General features: G+C 48.5%; 1 protein-coding gene across 1 annotated transcript in view; it reads left to right on the top strand.

Annotated features, from left to right (window-relative positions):
* Nucleotides 1-5,576: 5,576 nt before the first annotated feature.
* Nucleotides 5,577-18,592, top strand: part of NUP54 (nucleoporin 54) — a 232,520-nt gene continuing 219,504 nt past the window's right edge. The window contains exon 1 of the mRNA XM_086949277.1: nucleotides 5,577-5,775. Within this exon, the coding sequence (XP_086805403.1) occupies nucleotides 5,727-5,775 (49 nt within the window). The 5' untranslated portion in view covers nucleotides 5,577-5,726. The remainder of the gene's footprint in view (nucleotides 5,776-18,592) is intronic.

The raw sequence follows: 18,592 nt of genomic DNA on the forward strand, positions 1-18,592 counted from the left end.
AATATGGTAGGACAAGAGCGAAACCAACACGGGCCTGGGGAAAGGAACACAGAGGGCGTGGGTGGGGGAAGCAATGGGCAGAAGCACAAACAAAAGCACACGAGGGAAGAGGGCGGGGGAAACTGACAACAGACAGCAACATGGAGTGTGAAATGCACATGATGGAGAAAACTCGAAAACACGCACTTTAACGGAGTGCTTCAACAAGGCAGCCCTGGGAGGGGGGCTGGGCAGAAATGCGAGTCACGGCCTGGCGGCCGTGAAGTGTGAAGCAGTGACCCAGGATGGGAGGCGCCCAGTCTCACAAGACCCTCCTCAGGGCGTAACAATGGGACAGTGGCAAAGCTGCTCCTCGGCTCTACCTTAGTAAACACTTACAGCAATTCGCCGTAAAAGAACGAAACTGGAAAAACTATTCTCTGAAAAGTGACTAAGAGCGAAATAAGATTATAGCCGGCAATATAAATTGAACAGGTATAATATAATAATTTGCCTTTTTCTATAGCGCTTCATAAAGCGCTCCTGCAGTTTCTAAGCGTTTTGAAATCACAGGTGTTACTTAGCAAATGTAAAAGCACTCAGTTTTATCTACGTCAGAAGGAATGAATGCAGATCTGGTCTTGACGGGTTTGAACTCCTTGTTTAGCAGCTAAAGTTCAACTCACTGAGCCAACCTGCTATCTATAAACAAGCCCATTGGCAATTTTTTTGGGGGGGCAAGTGGGGTCGAGTCTTTACCACACAAAAAAACAAAAAATATGACTGGGGAAAAAGAAAATGAAATCAATATTTCCTTCCATACGGTGAACATGTGTGGAAGGACCTGAGGTTTGGCGATAAAATGTTGACTTAGGCGCTACAGTGTTAAATTCGGCTAACCAACTTGGCTAAAATGTATGATACTCGGCAAGTCATTTTATCACCCTGAGCATCAATTCCATGTTTTGTAAACAATGGGAATGCTAGGGCAGGAGAAGGAACAGAGTAATACTCTGCATATAAACAAGAGTCAGAAACTGGGACAACAAGTTAAAAAAATGTAACGTATTGCAGGAATAAAGTGGGAAAAGCAAAACGCCCCCTATAATGCATTTTTTTTTTAAAGACAAATGTGAGTGTGCGCTTGTGAGGGCTTTGTGGCAAAAGAAAGTGAGTGAATTGTGGAATGCGTGGGCAGAGAGGAGGCAGGCGCTATAGAGGGAGGGGGTGGGATAACTGCAACTCGAGCTACCATATGGAGAGGGAGGGGGTGGGCTGCCTACTAATGCGTGTGGCAACAGAGAGAGAATGGGGCGCGCGCTGGAGAGGGAGGGGGTGGGCTGCCTGGTTAGGCAGAGACCTAAAAAGATGGATTTATGCCCAGATATCTGTACTGGGGTGAATGTATGACATTGTTCTGCATTCTGTCCATCAACTGTTCTTTTTGCGATAGATATTCTACGGCATCGCTCACCTTACACAAACTGAATGTATCACCAGGGAGAGTAATTGGATGCTGCCTGCCAAGAGTTCTGGAAAACATTAAATGCAAAATGAATTCACAAGGGTGAGAGAGGGTGGAGCGTTCAAGGTTCCATATTACAATTCTACTCAAGGTTACAAGCAGGCAGTTAGGATGAAAGTTTCTCTCCAGAAGATGCAAATAAAGGTAGCTAGTATTTTCAGAGTTTCAAATGCGGGGGGTGGAGGGATGGAGAGGAGGGGGGGGATTAACACCAAAGCAGGCCAACGCGGCAACACGTTTTATGTTTGTAGACACGCTCCGTCATACTTCCAATGGGCTAAATGAGCCAGTTTCCACCTTAAAAATGATGAAGCCTTGTCGTATTTATTTGGGTAAATGCTACAGGAGAGCGGCGATTAATGTACGGGATATTCCTAAAAAGAAGTTTGGGCGGCTGGCAATTTAAATGCAGCTAGATGTAAGGAGGCTAGCTGTTGAGCAATTGCGCGCCAAAATGGAAAGCTTTTAGCTGTGTGTCCAAGATAAACTGATCAAGGATCCATGAGAGGTTTACAAGTGAACCTATGTTTCATAGGAGCAGCTGCTGACACCCGGAATCTCTGACGACAATTTACAAGGGAACGGACGCCATCCCGAGAAACGTAAACAGCTTGATAGCCTACGTGTTCTAAAAACCAAAGTCGACAAAGCTATTAAACGTTGTTCAGAACGAAAGCGACTTCCTCTATTGGCCAGGGATTCCTGCGCGATTACGTAATGTTGCCGCTGGTCCCTGCATGGCAAATCTTTTCCCTTTACAGAGTCAAAGAAGTTACCGCACGCGCTCCTGGATTTTTTGCTCTATATATGCTGCACGTGTTCATACAAACAATATATGAGAGATCTTGGCCATACGTGCAATCCCACAACACTATGCTAGATTTGCAGTGTACGCACGCCATAGAGAAACGTCAAGAGCAGTTCTGGGTCAGCTAAAACTAAAGTTCAAAGTTCATTCGAATTGCATGATTAATTAAAAGCATAGCAGACAATTTAGAAGGGAAAAAAACACAACAGTACGATAAGACTGTACCATACACGTTGTTACATGATTAAATTAAACATGAATTCATACTAGCAGCGGATAAAGAACAGGGTCAGGGCAGGCTAAGACGAGTACTATGAATAAAAGTGCAAGTGCATATCAGAGCGAGTAAAAAGAAAGGGCTCTCGTCCTATATACTCCACAGTTAAAGTGCAAGAGGTATTAATGCCATTAACGATATGGATCAGCAGACCTTCAAAAAGGAAGGCTTGCCAATGCTTCCTAAACCAGACATTGCATCTTATCACATGATTAAAATACAAACAAAAGATTTGTCTAAATGCATTTCTGATCATGAGCGAGCAATGGTAAAGTACAACTTAAAGGCGCATATAACAAGCGGCGGAGGGGGGGGAGCGGATCCCTTTGAAGAACAAGGCAGCGCTGGGCGGGGGGCTGGGCAGAAATGTGAGTCACGGCCTGGTGGCCGTGAAGTGTGAAGCAGTGGGCGGGGTAAGGGGAGCCTTTGAAGAGCAAGGCAGGGGGATAGAAGCGCGTTCACGAGCATGTGCACTTCTACAAATCCGCATCGTAAAAAGTCAGCTTTGTGGTTTGACTGCAATAGGTCTCTCTGCGAGACCTAAAAACCATCAGGGGCAGAGGAAGGAAGAGAGATGAAAGTGACTGCAGAGGAAAGAGAGGGATGAAAGTGCGACAAGGTAGCTGGGGAGCAGCGCCGCCAGGCTGAAGGGATTAGGGGAGATGCGCTCCAGTGATGGAAGGAGCACAGACAGCTGTGAATGTCAGAGCCGCAGATACGGGCCCGGTATCGCCGCCGCCATCAGGCACCATCAAAGACCCAGGTGTCCTTCTAGTCGAGCCTGGCGCTAGCGGGCACGAGACGGAGCTTGGAGACCCGTGATGGGGCGGAGAGAGGGGGGTGACGAACATTGAGAGACAGAGGCCGACAGAAGCAAAGATACCCAGGCAGGGCCACACACTAAAAGAACTAAAAGACAGAGGCAAGCGGAGACAGGAAGGCTGTAACAGAGGAAGACAGAGTGAGAGAGTGACAAACATGCAGAAACGGAGGCAAAGACAGAGAGAGAGAGAGACAGAGAATGGTTGGCAGAGAGATGGCGACAGACAGAGGCAAAGAAAGAGCCAGACAAAGGCCGAATGAGATAAGCAGAGTCAGACAAGTACAACAGAGACAGAAGATCTCAACAGCAACAGACTGAGGCAAAGACAGAGACAGGTAGTAACAGATTTGCAGATACAGAGTTGGCAGAGACCTACAGAGTCAGAGAAAGAAAGAGACTGGCAAGGGCATGGAGGCAGAGTTTAGAAGGAGGTAGACAACAAGACGGAGGGCATTGCTGTGGGGAGGGGGGAGGAGAAATACGACACGGCCGCAGCAGGGGGCGGAGCGGGGAGAGCGGCGATGAGGGAGAGACACGGCCTGGTGGCCGTGAATAGTGTAAAGCAGCAGGGGCCTTTGAAGTGAAGCTAAGCTTCACTTCAAAGGTGTGGGAGGAGTGCGGCTGAGGCAGAGCGCACGCTGGGGGAAGCTTGTGGGGCGGAGCGGGAAGAGCTGCTGGGGAACAGATGGCTGGCGATTTGATGCTGTGCACGTGCATTTTAGGTCAATGCGCTTGCGCATTGACCTAAAAGCGCACAGGCACTGCATCAAATCACCAGTTTAGTTAAACCTCTGTTTAAGCCCTATAGTCTCGCTCCTCTCAATGCGCATGCGCATTGAGAGGCGAGACCTAAAAATGCCCGAAAAATAAATATGGATAAGTACAGACGGAAATGGGAAAAAAATAAATACCATAAAACCGGGAGCCCTAATAATAAATGTGATTCATGTACCATTTGTGCACAAGCAATTTCATATGCAGCATTTGAAAGAGAATGTTAACAGTATATTTAATAAATGCAAGGGTATCAACAATATATTACAGATTTGAAGCAATTTGTCAGTATCGCACCCCAAAAAATTATTGCGCCTTTAAAAATGACATTAGCCCCGCCCCTTGTCCCGCCTCCTAGCCCGGCTTCTTGCCACGACCCCAGGTCACAGCTCAATTTGATGAGTACCTGCACTTTTTTTGCCCATTTAAAGCACTGCAGTAACCTACACCTGCAGGACAGTGGACCACATTTTTGTCACTCTCTCTCTGCCTGCCCTAGCGTTTTCTCTGTGCTCCTGACAGGTAATCTAAGAACATGTATCTGTATTTCTGATATACGATCCACAGCACACTTGAAAGACTCATTAATGCCAATAGACACGACGCAGGCCGCAATATAAGTCAATGGGAGAAATACATTCTCCCAATTGTTTTGTTTAAGATCTCTAACTTCCCTCTTCTAAAATGTTGGCATAGAGCATGTGATAATGTTTGGTGTGCAAATGCTGGTATTTTGTCCAGCAACTGTCGGCTTGTGAAATTTTGTGCAAATCGCGCAAGCCAATACCACACACGTACTATTTCCATATGCTAAAAGGAGGAACAACATACACTTTTCCCAAATCTTTGCCATTGGAGTTTAATTCTGACCTGAAAACTGGCCAACCAACACCTCACAATTAGTAATAGTGTGCAATTTTCACCTGCTTTTAACGGCCTGGTGAGTCCTCTTTGAAATATTACACTACCTAAAACACATTACTTTGATTCTTATAAATATTTAAACTACCCAACCAATCAATTTTTCATTTCATTCTCATTCAGGAGATAAAAATGTATTTGCCTGCTAAGTGCTCTTATGTCAAACGTGACCATTGGCTGCTCGAGTCAATACAGCCAAGTACTGTTGCATTCCGGAATTTCCCCGCCTATATATGGTGGCATTGTAATGGAAATTACTTTTGACAAAAATACTACTATGATTTGACTGCCGGTATTAAAAACGTTATCGTCCCCGTTCCTAACTAAACTAGAGGAAGCGCCTGTCTATTCAACGTGTAAACTACGGCATAGTTCTTTTCAAGATGGCTGCCACGTTGGATGTAAGACTTCGCGCTGGAGTGTAATTGGTGTCTCATATTAGATGACTCTACTTCCAGCCAGTGGTGCTGGTAGCTGTAGTCCTTCTTCTCTTTCTAGTGTATTTCCGACAGAAGAGCGGAACTCTCGATTTCAAGTCTCTGTTTCCGTCCGGATTTTTGTCTTGCTGCTCAAGTGTCCCTGGTTCTGGAGCCTCCAGCCAGCAACGCTTGCTGTACTCATGGCCTTCAACTTCGGGGCTGCAGCTCCCGCAGCCGGCGCCGCACAGGGTAAGAGATCATGTGAATTCACAGAAGACAAACTAGGATTATTGGGAGATGGCAAATGCAGACATGCTAAGAGCTACCAGTCAACAGAGGATATTGGAATATTTTAAGTAGGGTGACCAGACGTACCGGATTGCCCCTGGCCAGGGAGTTCAGATGCCGTTTTTTGTGTAATATAAATACACGTCACCGTTTTGGTGAGGGTCGGGTGGGCATGTGCATGACCGTGTTACAAACCCTCCTTTCACAGACGTTACAGAAGTTCAGTGATTGGAAGAATAGTCTGATGTGCTGTCTCATTGACGCAGCACCCCGCTCCTTCCAGTATAGTAAGATCGTAAAGGCAGTCTGGTGCAATACAAGTCGCTCGTTTCTGTTGAGGAGCAGGAAGCATCTAAGTTCTAGGGTACTGAAGATTAATTAATCCTGTGTTTATGTCTAACCTAGATTCAGCGCGCATTCGCTGCTCTAGGGTAGACTTGCTGTAGTGGAGTTTGTAATGGTCAAGTCAATTTTTATTGTATAAAATTATTAAAAATGATTACAAAATGCGTTTGTAATGGAAGCTCCGCCCACTCTTTGCCCATATTTGCCATTGGCTTGTGTCAGTGTCCTTCATAAATGCTGGCGCCTGATTTGTAAACAGGCCCTTCTTAGTACCGCCTTGTCTCCATTTGTATTCTCCCATGGCAACAGGCCCTTGTACTTCGGATGTTACACAGTCCGTCTTTTCTAGTCTCTGAGCACTATTTACTTTAATGAGTTTCTCCTGTAGGCACGACGTGGTCTACTTCCATTGGGTGCGTAATGCGCGGACAATAGCAACATAGGTCTCGCATTTAAATGCAAGACCTATTCCATTGCAAATATCTTATTTCCTACCTTCAGCTCTCTTCTAAATGAAGGCTAGCCATTGGAAGAGATTGGCTGTCAATCACTCTTTCCCCATCAACTCGATTCGGGGGCGTTCCCGTGTCTTTTTTTAAGCCCCGTCCTCTCCTCTTCCCATTGGCTGGAATTTTACCTTCCAGCCAATGGGAAGGGGAGAGCACGAAAAACACGCCCCCGAATCCCTACAGGGCGCGCTGTGCTTTCCGAGCAGCGTTTTAAAACCTATGTTCCCCGTCAGCCCCTTAGCCTCAGCCCCCCCCTCCTTCCAGTGCTGAGATCTGGTCGAATCTGACACTTTCAACATGGCGGGGACGGAGCCGGAAAGCTGTCCATCTGCTTAGCAGCTCTCTCTTCTGCTGCCTTTTGCTATCGCCGCCTTGACCCCTCCGCTGTGTGCCCACACCCTCAAAACCTTCATATTCGATGTGCGGCTCCCCCCAGTCGAGGCCCATATTTACACCCAGGCCACAAGAACGGCGGACTGGTGATTTCTAAACATCGCTGTGAGCGGCAAGCCATGTTTTCATGCCCCCCCAGCCCCCACTTACCTGCCCCTGTGTCTGCTCTTGTCCGCCATCACCACGTCTATTCTAATAGAAAAGGGAATAATCACACCAGTAATAAAATTACCGGCTCCGCACATCATGTGTGACAACTTGACAAGGCTCTTAGGGGGGGGGAGGGGCGTGCGCACCGCCTGCCTGCGCACAAGTGCTGATGTTCGTGCATGCCGCGTGCACGTGCATTCAGGCGTCTCTTGGGGGGAGGGGGTGTTTGTGTGTGTGTGTGCATGTCTTTGTTTGTGTGGATGTGTGTGAGTGTGCGTGAGAGTTTGTGTGAGCATGTAGCGCGTGGAGCCTGCATCCTACTGACGTCTTGTGAGAGGACCCAGCGCCCTGCACGGCCCGCACCCTGATGCATACAGTGCCTTGAAGTGTATAATATAAGATTGTGAGTTATATATTTATCCAGTTTACCTACTTGGTGCAAATATTAGTTTTTCATCCTCCCCTCCCCACCCCCGCCTCCCACCACCCATCACACATACTGCGCCCTCCTCGGGGAGGGGGGCAGCAGGCGGCTCCCCCAGTCGAGGCATACATTTACACCCTGGCCACAAGAACGACGGACTGGTGATTTCTAAACAGCGCCATGAGCGGCAAGCCTGCTTTCATGCCCCCCCTCCCCCAGCCCCCCCTTTTCTGCCCCCCCCCCTCCGTATCTGCTCTCGTCCCGCCATCACCACGTCTATCCTAATAGAAAAGGGAATAATCACACCAGTAATATTACCGGCTCCGCACATCGCGTGTGACAACTTGACGAGGCTCTTAGGGGGGGAGGAGGGGCGTGCGCACTGCCTGCCTGCGCACAAGTGCTGATGTGCGTGCACGTGCATGCACGCGTCCCTTGGGGGGAGGGGGTGTTTTTGCGTGTGTTCATATCTTTGTTTGCGTGGATGTGTGTGTGTGAGTTTGTGTGAGCATGTAGCGCGTGGAGCCTGCATCCTACTGACGTCAAGGTTTGAGTCTAACACCTCTTGTGAGAGGACCCAGCGCCCTGATGCATACAGTGTCTTGAAGTGTATAATATAAGATTGTGAGTTATATAGTTATCCAGTTTACCTACTTGGTGCAAATATTATCCAGAAAGGTCACGCTACAGGTGGCCTGGCAAAGGCCACCTTTACAGGCAAGTGGAACTGTGAAAAAGGACCTAGCCCTCTTTGTTTTCAAAATATATCAACTGACCAGTCCACATCCTGTAGTGTAGATTTGTTATTTGCTAACAAGGGAGTGGCCAGCAACGCCCCCCCCACACACACTTAAACTAAACGTGTAATGACTCAGAGAGATAGAAGCAAGTAAGCCCGACCCTTCCCTGCCCCCTCGCTGTGCTTGCTTCCCTGCCTCCTGGCTGTGCTTGCTCTCCTGAGTGTGTGTGTAGCTCTGGGTGGGTGTGTGTGTAGCTCTGGGTGAGTGTGTGTGTAGCTCTGGGTGGGTGTGTGTGTAGCTCTGGGTGTGTGTGTGTGTGTAGCTCTGGGTGTGTGTGTAGCTCTGGGTGTGTGTGTGTGTGTGTCTCTGGGTGTGTGTGTGTGTGTGTGTCTCTGGGTGTGTGTGTGTGTGTGGCTCTGGGTGGGTGTGTGTGGCTCTGGGTGGGTGTGTGTGGCTCTGGGTGGGTGTGTGTGGCTCTGGGTGTGTGTGTGTGTCTCTGGGTGTGTGTGTGTGTCTCTGGGTGTGTGTGTGTGTCTCTGGGTGTGTGTGTCTCTGGGTGTGTGTGTGTGTCTCTGGGTGTGTGTGTGTGTCTCTGGGTGTGTGTGTGTCTCTGGGTGTGTGTGTGTCTCTGGGTGTGTGTGTGTCTCTGGGTGTGTGTGTGTCTCTGGGTGTGTGTGTGTCTCTGGGTGTGTGTGTGTCTCTGGGTGTGTGTGTGTCTCTGGGTGTGTGTGTGTCTCTGGGTGTGTGTGTGTCTCTGGGTGTGTGTGTCTCTGGGTGTGTGTGTGTGTGTCTCTGGGTGTGTGTGTGTGTGTGTGTGTCTCTGGGTGTGTGTGTGTGTGTCTCTGGGTGTGTGTGTGTGTGTGGCTCTGGGTGTGTGTGTGTGTGGCTCTGGGTGTGTGTGTGTGTGGCTCTGGGTGTATGTGTGTGTGTGTGTGTGTGGCTCTGGGTGTATGTGTGTGTGTGTGTCTCTGTGTGTGTGTGTGTGGGGGGGGGTGGGGGGGGCTCTGTTGGTGTGTGTGTGTGTGTGGGTCTGTGTGTTTTTGTGTGGCATTTGCCAGAGATTAAACTATTGGCATTGTAAATGACAATGCCATTTATTTATCTGTTTTCAAAACCAACACATAAATACAAATGTTGTCATTTGCAATGCCAATAGCTCAAACTTTTCAAAAGGCGAAACCATTGCATTGTAAATGCTTGTTATTTATTAATTTAACTAGCACTTCAAGCCTCAGTTGGATTACTGGAAGCTGTGCCTTTTGTTTGTTAGTTGTAGACCAGCATTCCAAGGACTCCTATTCCTTGCACTTCCCCCTCCTCTCCCACTTGTTTACGAGATGCAGAGGAGCGCTTGAGACCCGTGGTACTGTTGGACAAGTGAACTTTCTCTTAGGTGTGCAAAATTTAAGAAGGGAGTTGCCTATTGTGTCACCTGCTTGGCCTGGGGACAATGCAGCCCCGGAGCATGCAAGGTGCAATCTCCCCAGCCTGCCGGCTTTGATAAGGTCCGACCACTCCGGAGGGTGCCGGTGATAATGGCACCATGTAGGAACAAGCATTTCCGATGCAATAGGTCTCGCATTTATGCAAGTTTGAGCTATTGACTTTGTAAAGGATAATCCCTTTTATGTGTGCTTTGTTATATAAATAAAAGGCATTGTCATTTACAATGCCAATAACTTAAAATCGTGTAAATGAGATACCTATTGCATTGGAAATGCTTATTATCATTTGTTTTCTGGTACTTGCTGCCTTGCTTTACCATCGGACTATAAGAAAATCAGTCCATGTGTGCTTTTCTTAGGTTTTTGAAATGGAATGAGAGGCACAACCTCTAAAACAGGTTTTTTGGTTTTATTAGATGTAGCATTTTTAGTAGATTACACCTGTATAGTCTCATGTATCTTGTGCGGTCATTGTGATACTTTAACATACTACTACGATATATATATGTCCCGGGTTTTTGGGTCTAAAAATCTGGTCAATCTAGTTTTGCGCCATATGTAATCTTCCCAAACTTTTTAGAACCACAACCCAATACTTATCACAACAAGCTTTTGTGACCCACGACCTTTTATGGATATTGGGTGGTAATAAAACCAAATAAAGTGCCTTGGTTTAATCCTGGTAAAATCTTTGTCTACATCAAACTTTAGAATTTATGCCCCCTGTTAGACCTGGCACCTTGGCGTTAGTCTCCCTTCCACTTTTTGCTAATGTGCCTCCGATGTTTTGCTGGTTTTCCGATACTCAGGGCACTGCGCCACGGCTGACCCGTGCCGCAGTGCAAGTGCTCCCTACTGTAAATTGTACATGCGATTGGTATCCATGATTGGTTCATTGGATTTACTGTTAGTCCCTAGTAAAGTGCACTAGAGAGTGCCGGGGCTTGTAGATGCCAATACTGCTGGTGGGCCTGCAGCGCTGGTTGCGCCACCCACCGAAGCAGCCGGAAAGATGTGTCTGGGAACTGCGACCGCAGAACCCGCGTGCGGTCTCGTACTGTCACGCTAGCTGGGCAAGTGCACCCACTTGCCAGCCCCGAACCTTCCCTTGACTACATATTAGTCACCCCTATGGTAGGCCTGCGGGCAGGGTGCGTTGTAGGTGTAAGGTAGGACAAGCCCTGATGTGTGTGGCATGTCCTAGTAGTGACTTACAACCAAAACCGTATTTCACTATTGAAGGCTACCTGCTCCATTAGGCCAGACTGAGCTGCTGGAATTATTACGCCCTATAATCCCAGCAGGCTCAAGGAGCATGGTAGCGAGTCGTTTTTAGTATGCCTGAACTCAGGATGATAAAATATTTCTTTTAGTAAAGTTTATTTTAGTATCCTGGGTTTGCAAATGCTACTTTTAGAAAGTTAGCATTTGCTTGCCTAACCATTTCAGCCCGCCTCTGCTGGTATGTGTATCTGACTGTCTGGGACGTGTGAGTGACAGGGCTGGGGGGATGACAGGTGGTGAATGCGCAGATTACATCTTAGTGGGAGGTAGGAGTGCCTCTTGACTCGAACTGTAGCTGTGCTCTGCCACCACAATGCTGGCTCCACCCTCCTGGGGAGCGACTGATGACTCAGCCGGCACCTGGCCCAGGAAGGGCGAAGCCCCCATCAACAAGGTACTCTGGCCGCCCCTATCCGCACAATGCTGGCTCCACCTCCTGTGGGGCGTCTGATGCGCCTGCCCCTCACACTGAAAGCAGAAGCCGGAGTACACCCACCAGGGTACTCAAGGACTGAGAGTGGCTATGCAAAGGCCCCCCTGGCCTGCGAGAACAAAAGAAATGGCCTATAAAAGAAGGAGCCCTGCTCCTTGAAAATTAGATCCTGTTTGGGCTACAGAAGGAACTCTGCCCGACGAGAAGGACCGTGAGAGACAAGGAAGGGTGCTGACTCTTGCCTGTGTCTGGTGCCTTGCTGCCGAAGGAGAGGAAGAAGGAAAGACTGCGAGAAGACTTTTGCTTTACTTTGTGCCAAACTCTGCTAAAAGATATCCAAGGGCTTGCAAACTGAACTTGCCCCCTGACCAGCGCCCCGGGACCAGTGGGCGCTACACCCTGAAGAAAGCGACTGTGTGTGCTGCTTATCGCTGCAGTACCGACGGAGGAATCTCCTCCAAGGCAACGACATCCACCTGACCACCGTGACCGGGGCCCAAAGCAACAGCGAAAGCAAAGTAAGGACCAGCCGCCGCTGGCCCGAACACCGTGACCGCAACTGCACCGGGAGCCCGAGAGCAAAGCGAAGGAGGACCCGTCCGGTCCAAGCTCTCGAGTTGACTGCGCCACGAGCAGCCAATCCACTTGCAAAGACGGACAGTTGCCCTGTGAGAATCCACTAGGTCGGTATCTTGCCCGACAGCTCAGCTGTGAGCGCACAGCTGCACCGGCACTTGGCTGGGTACGTCCTGCACTTGGGGACCGTACTGCCACTTGCCGCCACCACACAGCCGCCGCCTCCAGGGTCGGAGCGGACGACGAGGAGAGGACCCTGCCGCCACAGAACACCGCTGCCCCGGACGACCCGTGAACTGCTCGGCTGAGAGCCGCAATGAACAGCGACCCCGGGAAGGCAACGCTACGTGGGACAGATCCCCTGGAAGCCGCCGGCTCCACAAGAACTTTGTTGACACCGGCCTGAGGGCCCTAAGAGAACGCTTATTGCTAGAAAGAACTGTGGCAACTTGAACTAAGTAATTTGAAACCGATACCGTAAAGTACGTTGACTGTATTCACAAGCCTGCTCAAAATCTATATAAAGATATATATTTTTACAGAATACAGTCTGGTCTCGTTGTGTGGTGGGTTGGTTGTGAAGGTGTAATATTGCAAGTGTTTAACCCTATGTGCCCCAAGGATTAGCCTACGACTGCTTAAGCCACACTACCTAGAGGGTAAGCAAAGGTTGTCTGGAAGGTAACCCTCAGCCCTGACGAGGAAGAGAGAGTCCCTGCTTGTCGCTAGTGTTGCACTGCGCTATATATATATAAATGCCAATACATTACTATTGTGTTCCTTCAGGTCTCCAAATTAAAACAAGCACTGGCGTTGCCAATAGGTCTCGCATTAGGAAAGTGTGAGCTATTGGTATTGTAAATGACAATTATTTTTTTAATATGTGTTGGCATTGAAAATATATAAATTAATAGCATTGTTATTTACAAAGCCAATAGCTTGCACTTTCCTAATGCGAGTCCTATTGGCTATGGGAATGCTTGTTGTTAGCCAGCAAGGACAGTGCTGTTGTGGTGCTGAGTGATGCTGTTATGGTGCGGAGTGATGTGGTGGAGTCCCAGAGTGATGTGGTGGTGTCCCAGAGTGATGTGGTGGTGTCCGTGAGTGATGTGGTGGTGTCCTTGAGTGATGTGGTGGTGTCCTTGAGTGATGTGGTGGTGTCCGTGAGTGATGTGGTGGTGTCCGTGAGTGATGTGGTGGTGTCCGTGAGTGATGTGGTGGTGTCCGTGAGTGATGTGGTGGTGTCCGTGAGTGATGTGGTGGTGTCCCAGAGTGGTGTGGTGGTGTCCCAGAGTGGTGTGGTGGTGTCCCAGAGTGGTGTGGTGGTGTCCCAGAGTGGTGTGGTGGTGTCCCAGAGTGGTGTGGTGGTGTCCCAGAGTGGTGTGGTGGTGTCCCAGAGTGGTGTGGTGGTGTCCCAGAGTTGTGTGGTGGTGTCCCAGAGTTGTGTGGTGGTGTCCCTGAGTGATGTGGTGGTGTCCCTGATTGATTTTGTGGTGTACATCAGTGATGTGGTGGTGTCTCTGAATGATGTGGTGGTGTCTCTGAATGATGTGGTGGTGTCCCTGAGTGATGTGGTGGTGTCCCTGAGTGATGTGGTGGTGTCCCCGAGTGATGTGGTGGTGTCCCCGAGTGATGTGGTGGTGTCCCCGAGTAATGTGGTGGTGTCCGTGAGCAATGTGGTGGTGTCCGTGAGTAATGTGGTGGTGTCAGTGAGTGATGTGGTGGTGTCAGTGAGTGATGTGGTGGTGTCAGTGAGTGATGTGGTGGTGTCCGTGAGTGATGTGGTGGTGCCCCAGAGTGGTGTGGTGGTGTCCCAGAGTTGTGTGGTGGTGTCCCAGAGTTGTGTGGTGGTGTCCCTGAGTGATGTGGTGGTGTCCCTGATTGATTTTGTGGTGTACATCAGTGATGTGGTGGTGTCCCTGAGTGCTGTGTTGGTGTCCCTAAGGGCTGTGGTGGTGTCCCTGAGTGCCGTGGAGGCCTCTTCCCTGGAATCCGAAACAGCTTGTCATAACACTTCTTAACACGTAAACATCGCCTTATAAATGACCATGCCCCGGTCCTAAATAAGGCACAAACACGAGCTCAGAAATGCCTTGCTTGCACTGGCCATTTTCGAGCTGCATTTCCTCCTCCAAACTAGAACATTCTTCCAATAACATAAACCTCTTGGTGGGGGCGGAGGGGGGCACTTCTCCGCAAAGCGTTTCTTCCTTCACACGAACACCCACTGCCCCTACAGAGACATATTCGGGCGTGTTGGTGGCCACGCTTGAGCGGACTCGAAAAACAACCCTCAAGTGAAAACACACGAGCTGTACATTTATAATTATGGCTCCTCGGGACTTCTGTGTAGGTGTGTGTCCGTGTCTTTCTGTTTCATTGGTGCAAACTGCGTTTAAAGCAAACACCACATTTGCAAGGAAAGTGTGGAGTTGATTCTGCTTACACTAGCCCTTTCTGTGTCGCACATTTGCACCCGGGAAAGTGCCGCGAGGACACACTTCCTACCCTTTTGTCTGCCCGTCTTTGTGGACGGGCCCTGGAGCATGTCAAATTCCCATGCAAAGCAAATTTAACCCGAGAAAAAAAAACAGCCGAACAAATAAGTATGTCTGACCGCAAGCAAGCGATCGCTTGATACTCGGCTACACTTTCTCTCGGTTCTTGATGAGTCATTTAAATATATAAATAATAATGAATACAATTCTGAAGTTTCCACAGAACTCTTGAAATGTGAGTGTGCTCGCGGAGAAGTTTACATACAGAAAGAGAGTTTGGGAGTGCAAACACAGCCTGGTGACCGTGAGAAGTGTGAAGTAGGGGGCGGGGGGAGTGGATGCCTGAAGTGAAGCTGCTGGCACCACGCTGGGGTAGCAACAGATGGCTGGCTTTGATGTGGTGATGCAATGGGTAAGCCTGTGGGGAAATGCGGGTGCTTGGCTGGGCTGCCTCTGATGATCTAATGCGAGTCAAGGAAGGCAGGCGCTGGAGAGGGAGGGGGTGGGAGAAGCTGTGTGCGGGAGGCTGGGCTGGCTGGGCTCGTTCACGAGAGGCTTGTGGTCACGTGATTCTCCCGTTTTTCACATGCACTCCCCATTTCCCATTCCTGCGGAATGGTATGAAGATGTGCACATAAATTCCGCGAAATTGTTTGAGAAATAAAAACATTTCTCCAGATTAGCGCCTGCTTCAAGGAGGCGTTACTTTGCATGACTCTTTGCTGGCGCAAGGTATTCGAAAACCTGTCATTTGATTTGAGTGCTGCGCTACCCCTCTGCTGAGTTAACAGAAGTAACTTAATAGTTTGAAAGAGCGCACAGCTCCGTCCTGCGCCTGCGCAGACTCGGTCTGTGCGCCCATCACACCATGGCGCCTGTTAAACCCACACCAGCGAGGGAATGAAAACAACAGCTGTGCGCCGAATGTTCCTCTGCATTCATCTGAGATAGAGGAGCGCTGCTGAGAAACGTGCCTGGAGAGGGGCTCCGTTTCACTGCAAGCGCAAGAGGAACAGAGCGTGTTTGCGGTAGAAATAGACCTCTGATGACCTCAGCGCTCCAGCTGCGCCCTCCGAAAGAGGACATCTGATTTTAATATTGGGATCAAAAACTGCATCTACGGCTACGCGCAGGCGGGGCTGAACCTTCCAGACCACCTTGAGATGCTAGAATCCTGTAAAAAGCAACAACAATAAATACATTCTGCAACCAGGTCTCTTGGGATACAGGTTTCAGACACCCCACTGGATTACGTCTTTAGTTTGGTGATGTCACATCAAAGTCTGGCTTTGTTAGGTTAAAAACAAGAATGAGGATGAGGCAGATACCAGACGGCAAGGCTGTGATTGCGTGGAGAGAGAGGGGAGGTGCTGGTGTGGGAGGGGGGAGGAGTGCTGCTAGGGCAAGGCTGTGATTGCGTGGAGAGAGAGGGGAGGTGCTGGTGTGGGAGGGGGGAGGTGCTGGTGTGGGAGGGGGGGAGGAGTGCTGCTAGGGCAAGGCTGTGATTGCGTGGAGAGAGAGGGGAGGTGCTGGTGTGGGAGGGGGGAGGTGCTGGTGTGGGAGGAGTGCTGCTAGGACAAGGCTGTGTTTGCGGGGAGAGAGAGGGGAGGTGCTGGTGTGGGAGGGGGGAGTTGCTGGTGTGGGAGGAGTGCTGCTAGGGGAGGAGAAGCCCTGGACGTGAATGCTCGTGCATGTTTGATCACGTGATTCACGTGAACTGCAAGAAAACCGCGGCTGAAAGCCCTTTGGTTTGAAGAGAAAATAGCCGACTTGAATTCTCCCCATTTCCCATTCCTGCGGAATGGTAAAGGCGAGACCTAAACAGTACACTACTTGTGTGGATGAGCCTAGGGAATGCAACACAAAACATCCTGGAGGCTTCACCGAACAAAATCAGTGCATTTTGGTTAGCTGTGAAATCTGGGCCCTAACTCAACCCCCACCTAGGAAAACCTTCCAAATCTAGTCTCTTCTACAAACTAGATACCGAGAGGAATTCAGGGTAGTGTGACTCTTGTGGATCCCATAAGCTTTTCAAACTATGGCTAAATACACACATTTTCCTCTTATTTTTGTGAGAGAATCTGTGACTACACAAAATGTCACCACCCAGCGTTCCCACTCTTGTATTAAAAATTATTCCCTACTTGTGTGTCTGGGCCTAGCACCCGAGACAAAGAACATCCTAAAACGAGACATGAAGACATCCCGTTCAACCATTCAAATCAGACTCTTTTTTGCAAGGTGAGTCCCTGCGGAATTATATGCTTGGTTTAGCCACCACCCGGCGAACCTGAGAATACCACAATGGACTGCCTTTCATGAAGATTGTGTTTTATTTTCCCCCAGTATACCTTGCAAATCGCAAACTGGCAAAAAAAAATTGGCTACCATTTCTGTGAGGGAAAGTTTCAGAAACTGAGTGGATCCACAAGTTTGCCACCACCCAGCGATCCCATACTTATCCCAATAAAAATGGTATCCCACTTATGTGGGGGAGCTTTCCATTAATCTTTGGAAAGGCCCCAAAACGCAACACGGATGGATACAAAAAAAAATTCCACTTAAAAAGCAACAATTTTGTTTGCAATGTGGATAGCTATATTTTGGGTCGAAGCTCGACTGTCATCAAGGGAAACTTACCAAATTAGAAATTTCTGAAAACTAGACCCAGGGTAGTCCAAGGTGGAACGGTTTCTTTCCATATGCCCTTGAAAACTTTTGACAAAAAACACACATTTTGCTCACATTTATGAGCGAGAAAGTTAAGGAATCAGTAGGGATCCACAAATTTCCTACCACTTCGCGTTCACACACATGTACCAATAAAAGTGGTATCCCCGCCCCCCCTCCCCCCCCCCCCCCCCCCTTCCCCCAAGTGGGAAGGGCAGAAAGACCACCTTGCCCTTGGTTGAGTGTAGAACTGGCCTTGCTTTCCCGCTACTAAAAATTAAATCCTTAATCTTTATTGGACTTGCTAACTTGCTACTATTGAGTGGTGGGTGGTTTAGATTGGGGCCAGTAGGACTGTATATGTTCCTTCTGTAGAAAGGGCATGGCCGTATGCAATGGTGAGCCACTACCATTCCTTTTGTTTATACCCCCAGCTCTCCAGTGGGCTTTCCATCCCCAGGCAAGCCCCCAAACAGCCCTTTACCCCCTAAGGAGAGACACAAAAACAGTTTTGCCCTTTGGAGGTGGTCACTGTCCCTTGGAGGGTACATCAGGAGTGTCACATGAGAGTGAAAATTGTTATTGCGCATCTAGAGAGTGATAGAGTGTGATTGAAGAGCATTATAGCTACAGGCTGCCTGCTGGGGTTTACATTCTGATGATGCCCGGGCAAAGTTGGCTGGTACTTTGAATGGAATTTAGTTTCCCTTTGCATTTACCCTTGTTCCCACAGGTTCTGTTCTGCTTGTTTTCCTTTTGGCGTGGGGGAGGGGGTATAGGTGGAGCTCGAAATGATACAACAGTTACGTGACTTCTAAAAAAAAACCAAGACTTCCAGGATCCTGTATTAGACCAGATATATTTATTTATGGAGAGCCTAACAAAATCATATTTACAGCTCATTCTATAAGAACCAGTCATTTATCACAGTAATAATTTTAGCCATTTATTTAATGCACACCTATAAACATCACCAAATTAATTTGAAACGCCTTAATACGTTAAAATTATATTATTTTGACAAGAATGTTCTAACTCCTTTCTATTTCATAAATTGTTTGTAGTTGTGGTTTCATCCAAAATTAGGTGGATGCCAATATTCAATTCCAGTTCTAAATAGCATTTACAAACATTTGCATTAGATACATTCATATAGCGTGTCCAAAGTAGTTGTCCTCTAAATTTTGATGATTGTGTGTCCTGGGTCTTATTTTTTTTGGTGTTATCCGATTTATGTTTTGCACCTGTAGTCTGAGCTATATCACTGGCTCACAGACAACATGTGTTTTGCAGATGTTTTCTAAAGCC

Source organism: Lissotriton vulgaris, unplaced genomic scaffold (assembly GCF_964263255.1).
Source record: "Lissotriton vulgaris unplaced genomic scaffold, aLisVul1.2 SCAFFOLD_1644, whole genome shotgun sequence".
In the NCBI taxonomy this organism is placed as follows: domain Eukaryota; kingdom Metazoa; phylum Chordata; class Amphibia; order Caudata; family Salamandridae; genus Lissotriton; species Lissotriton vulgaris.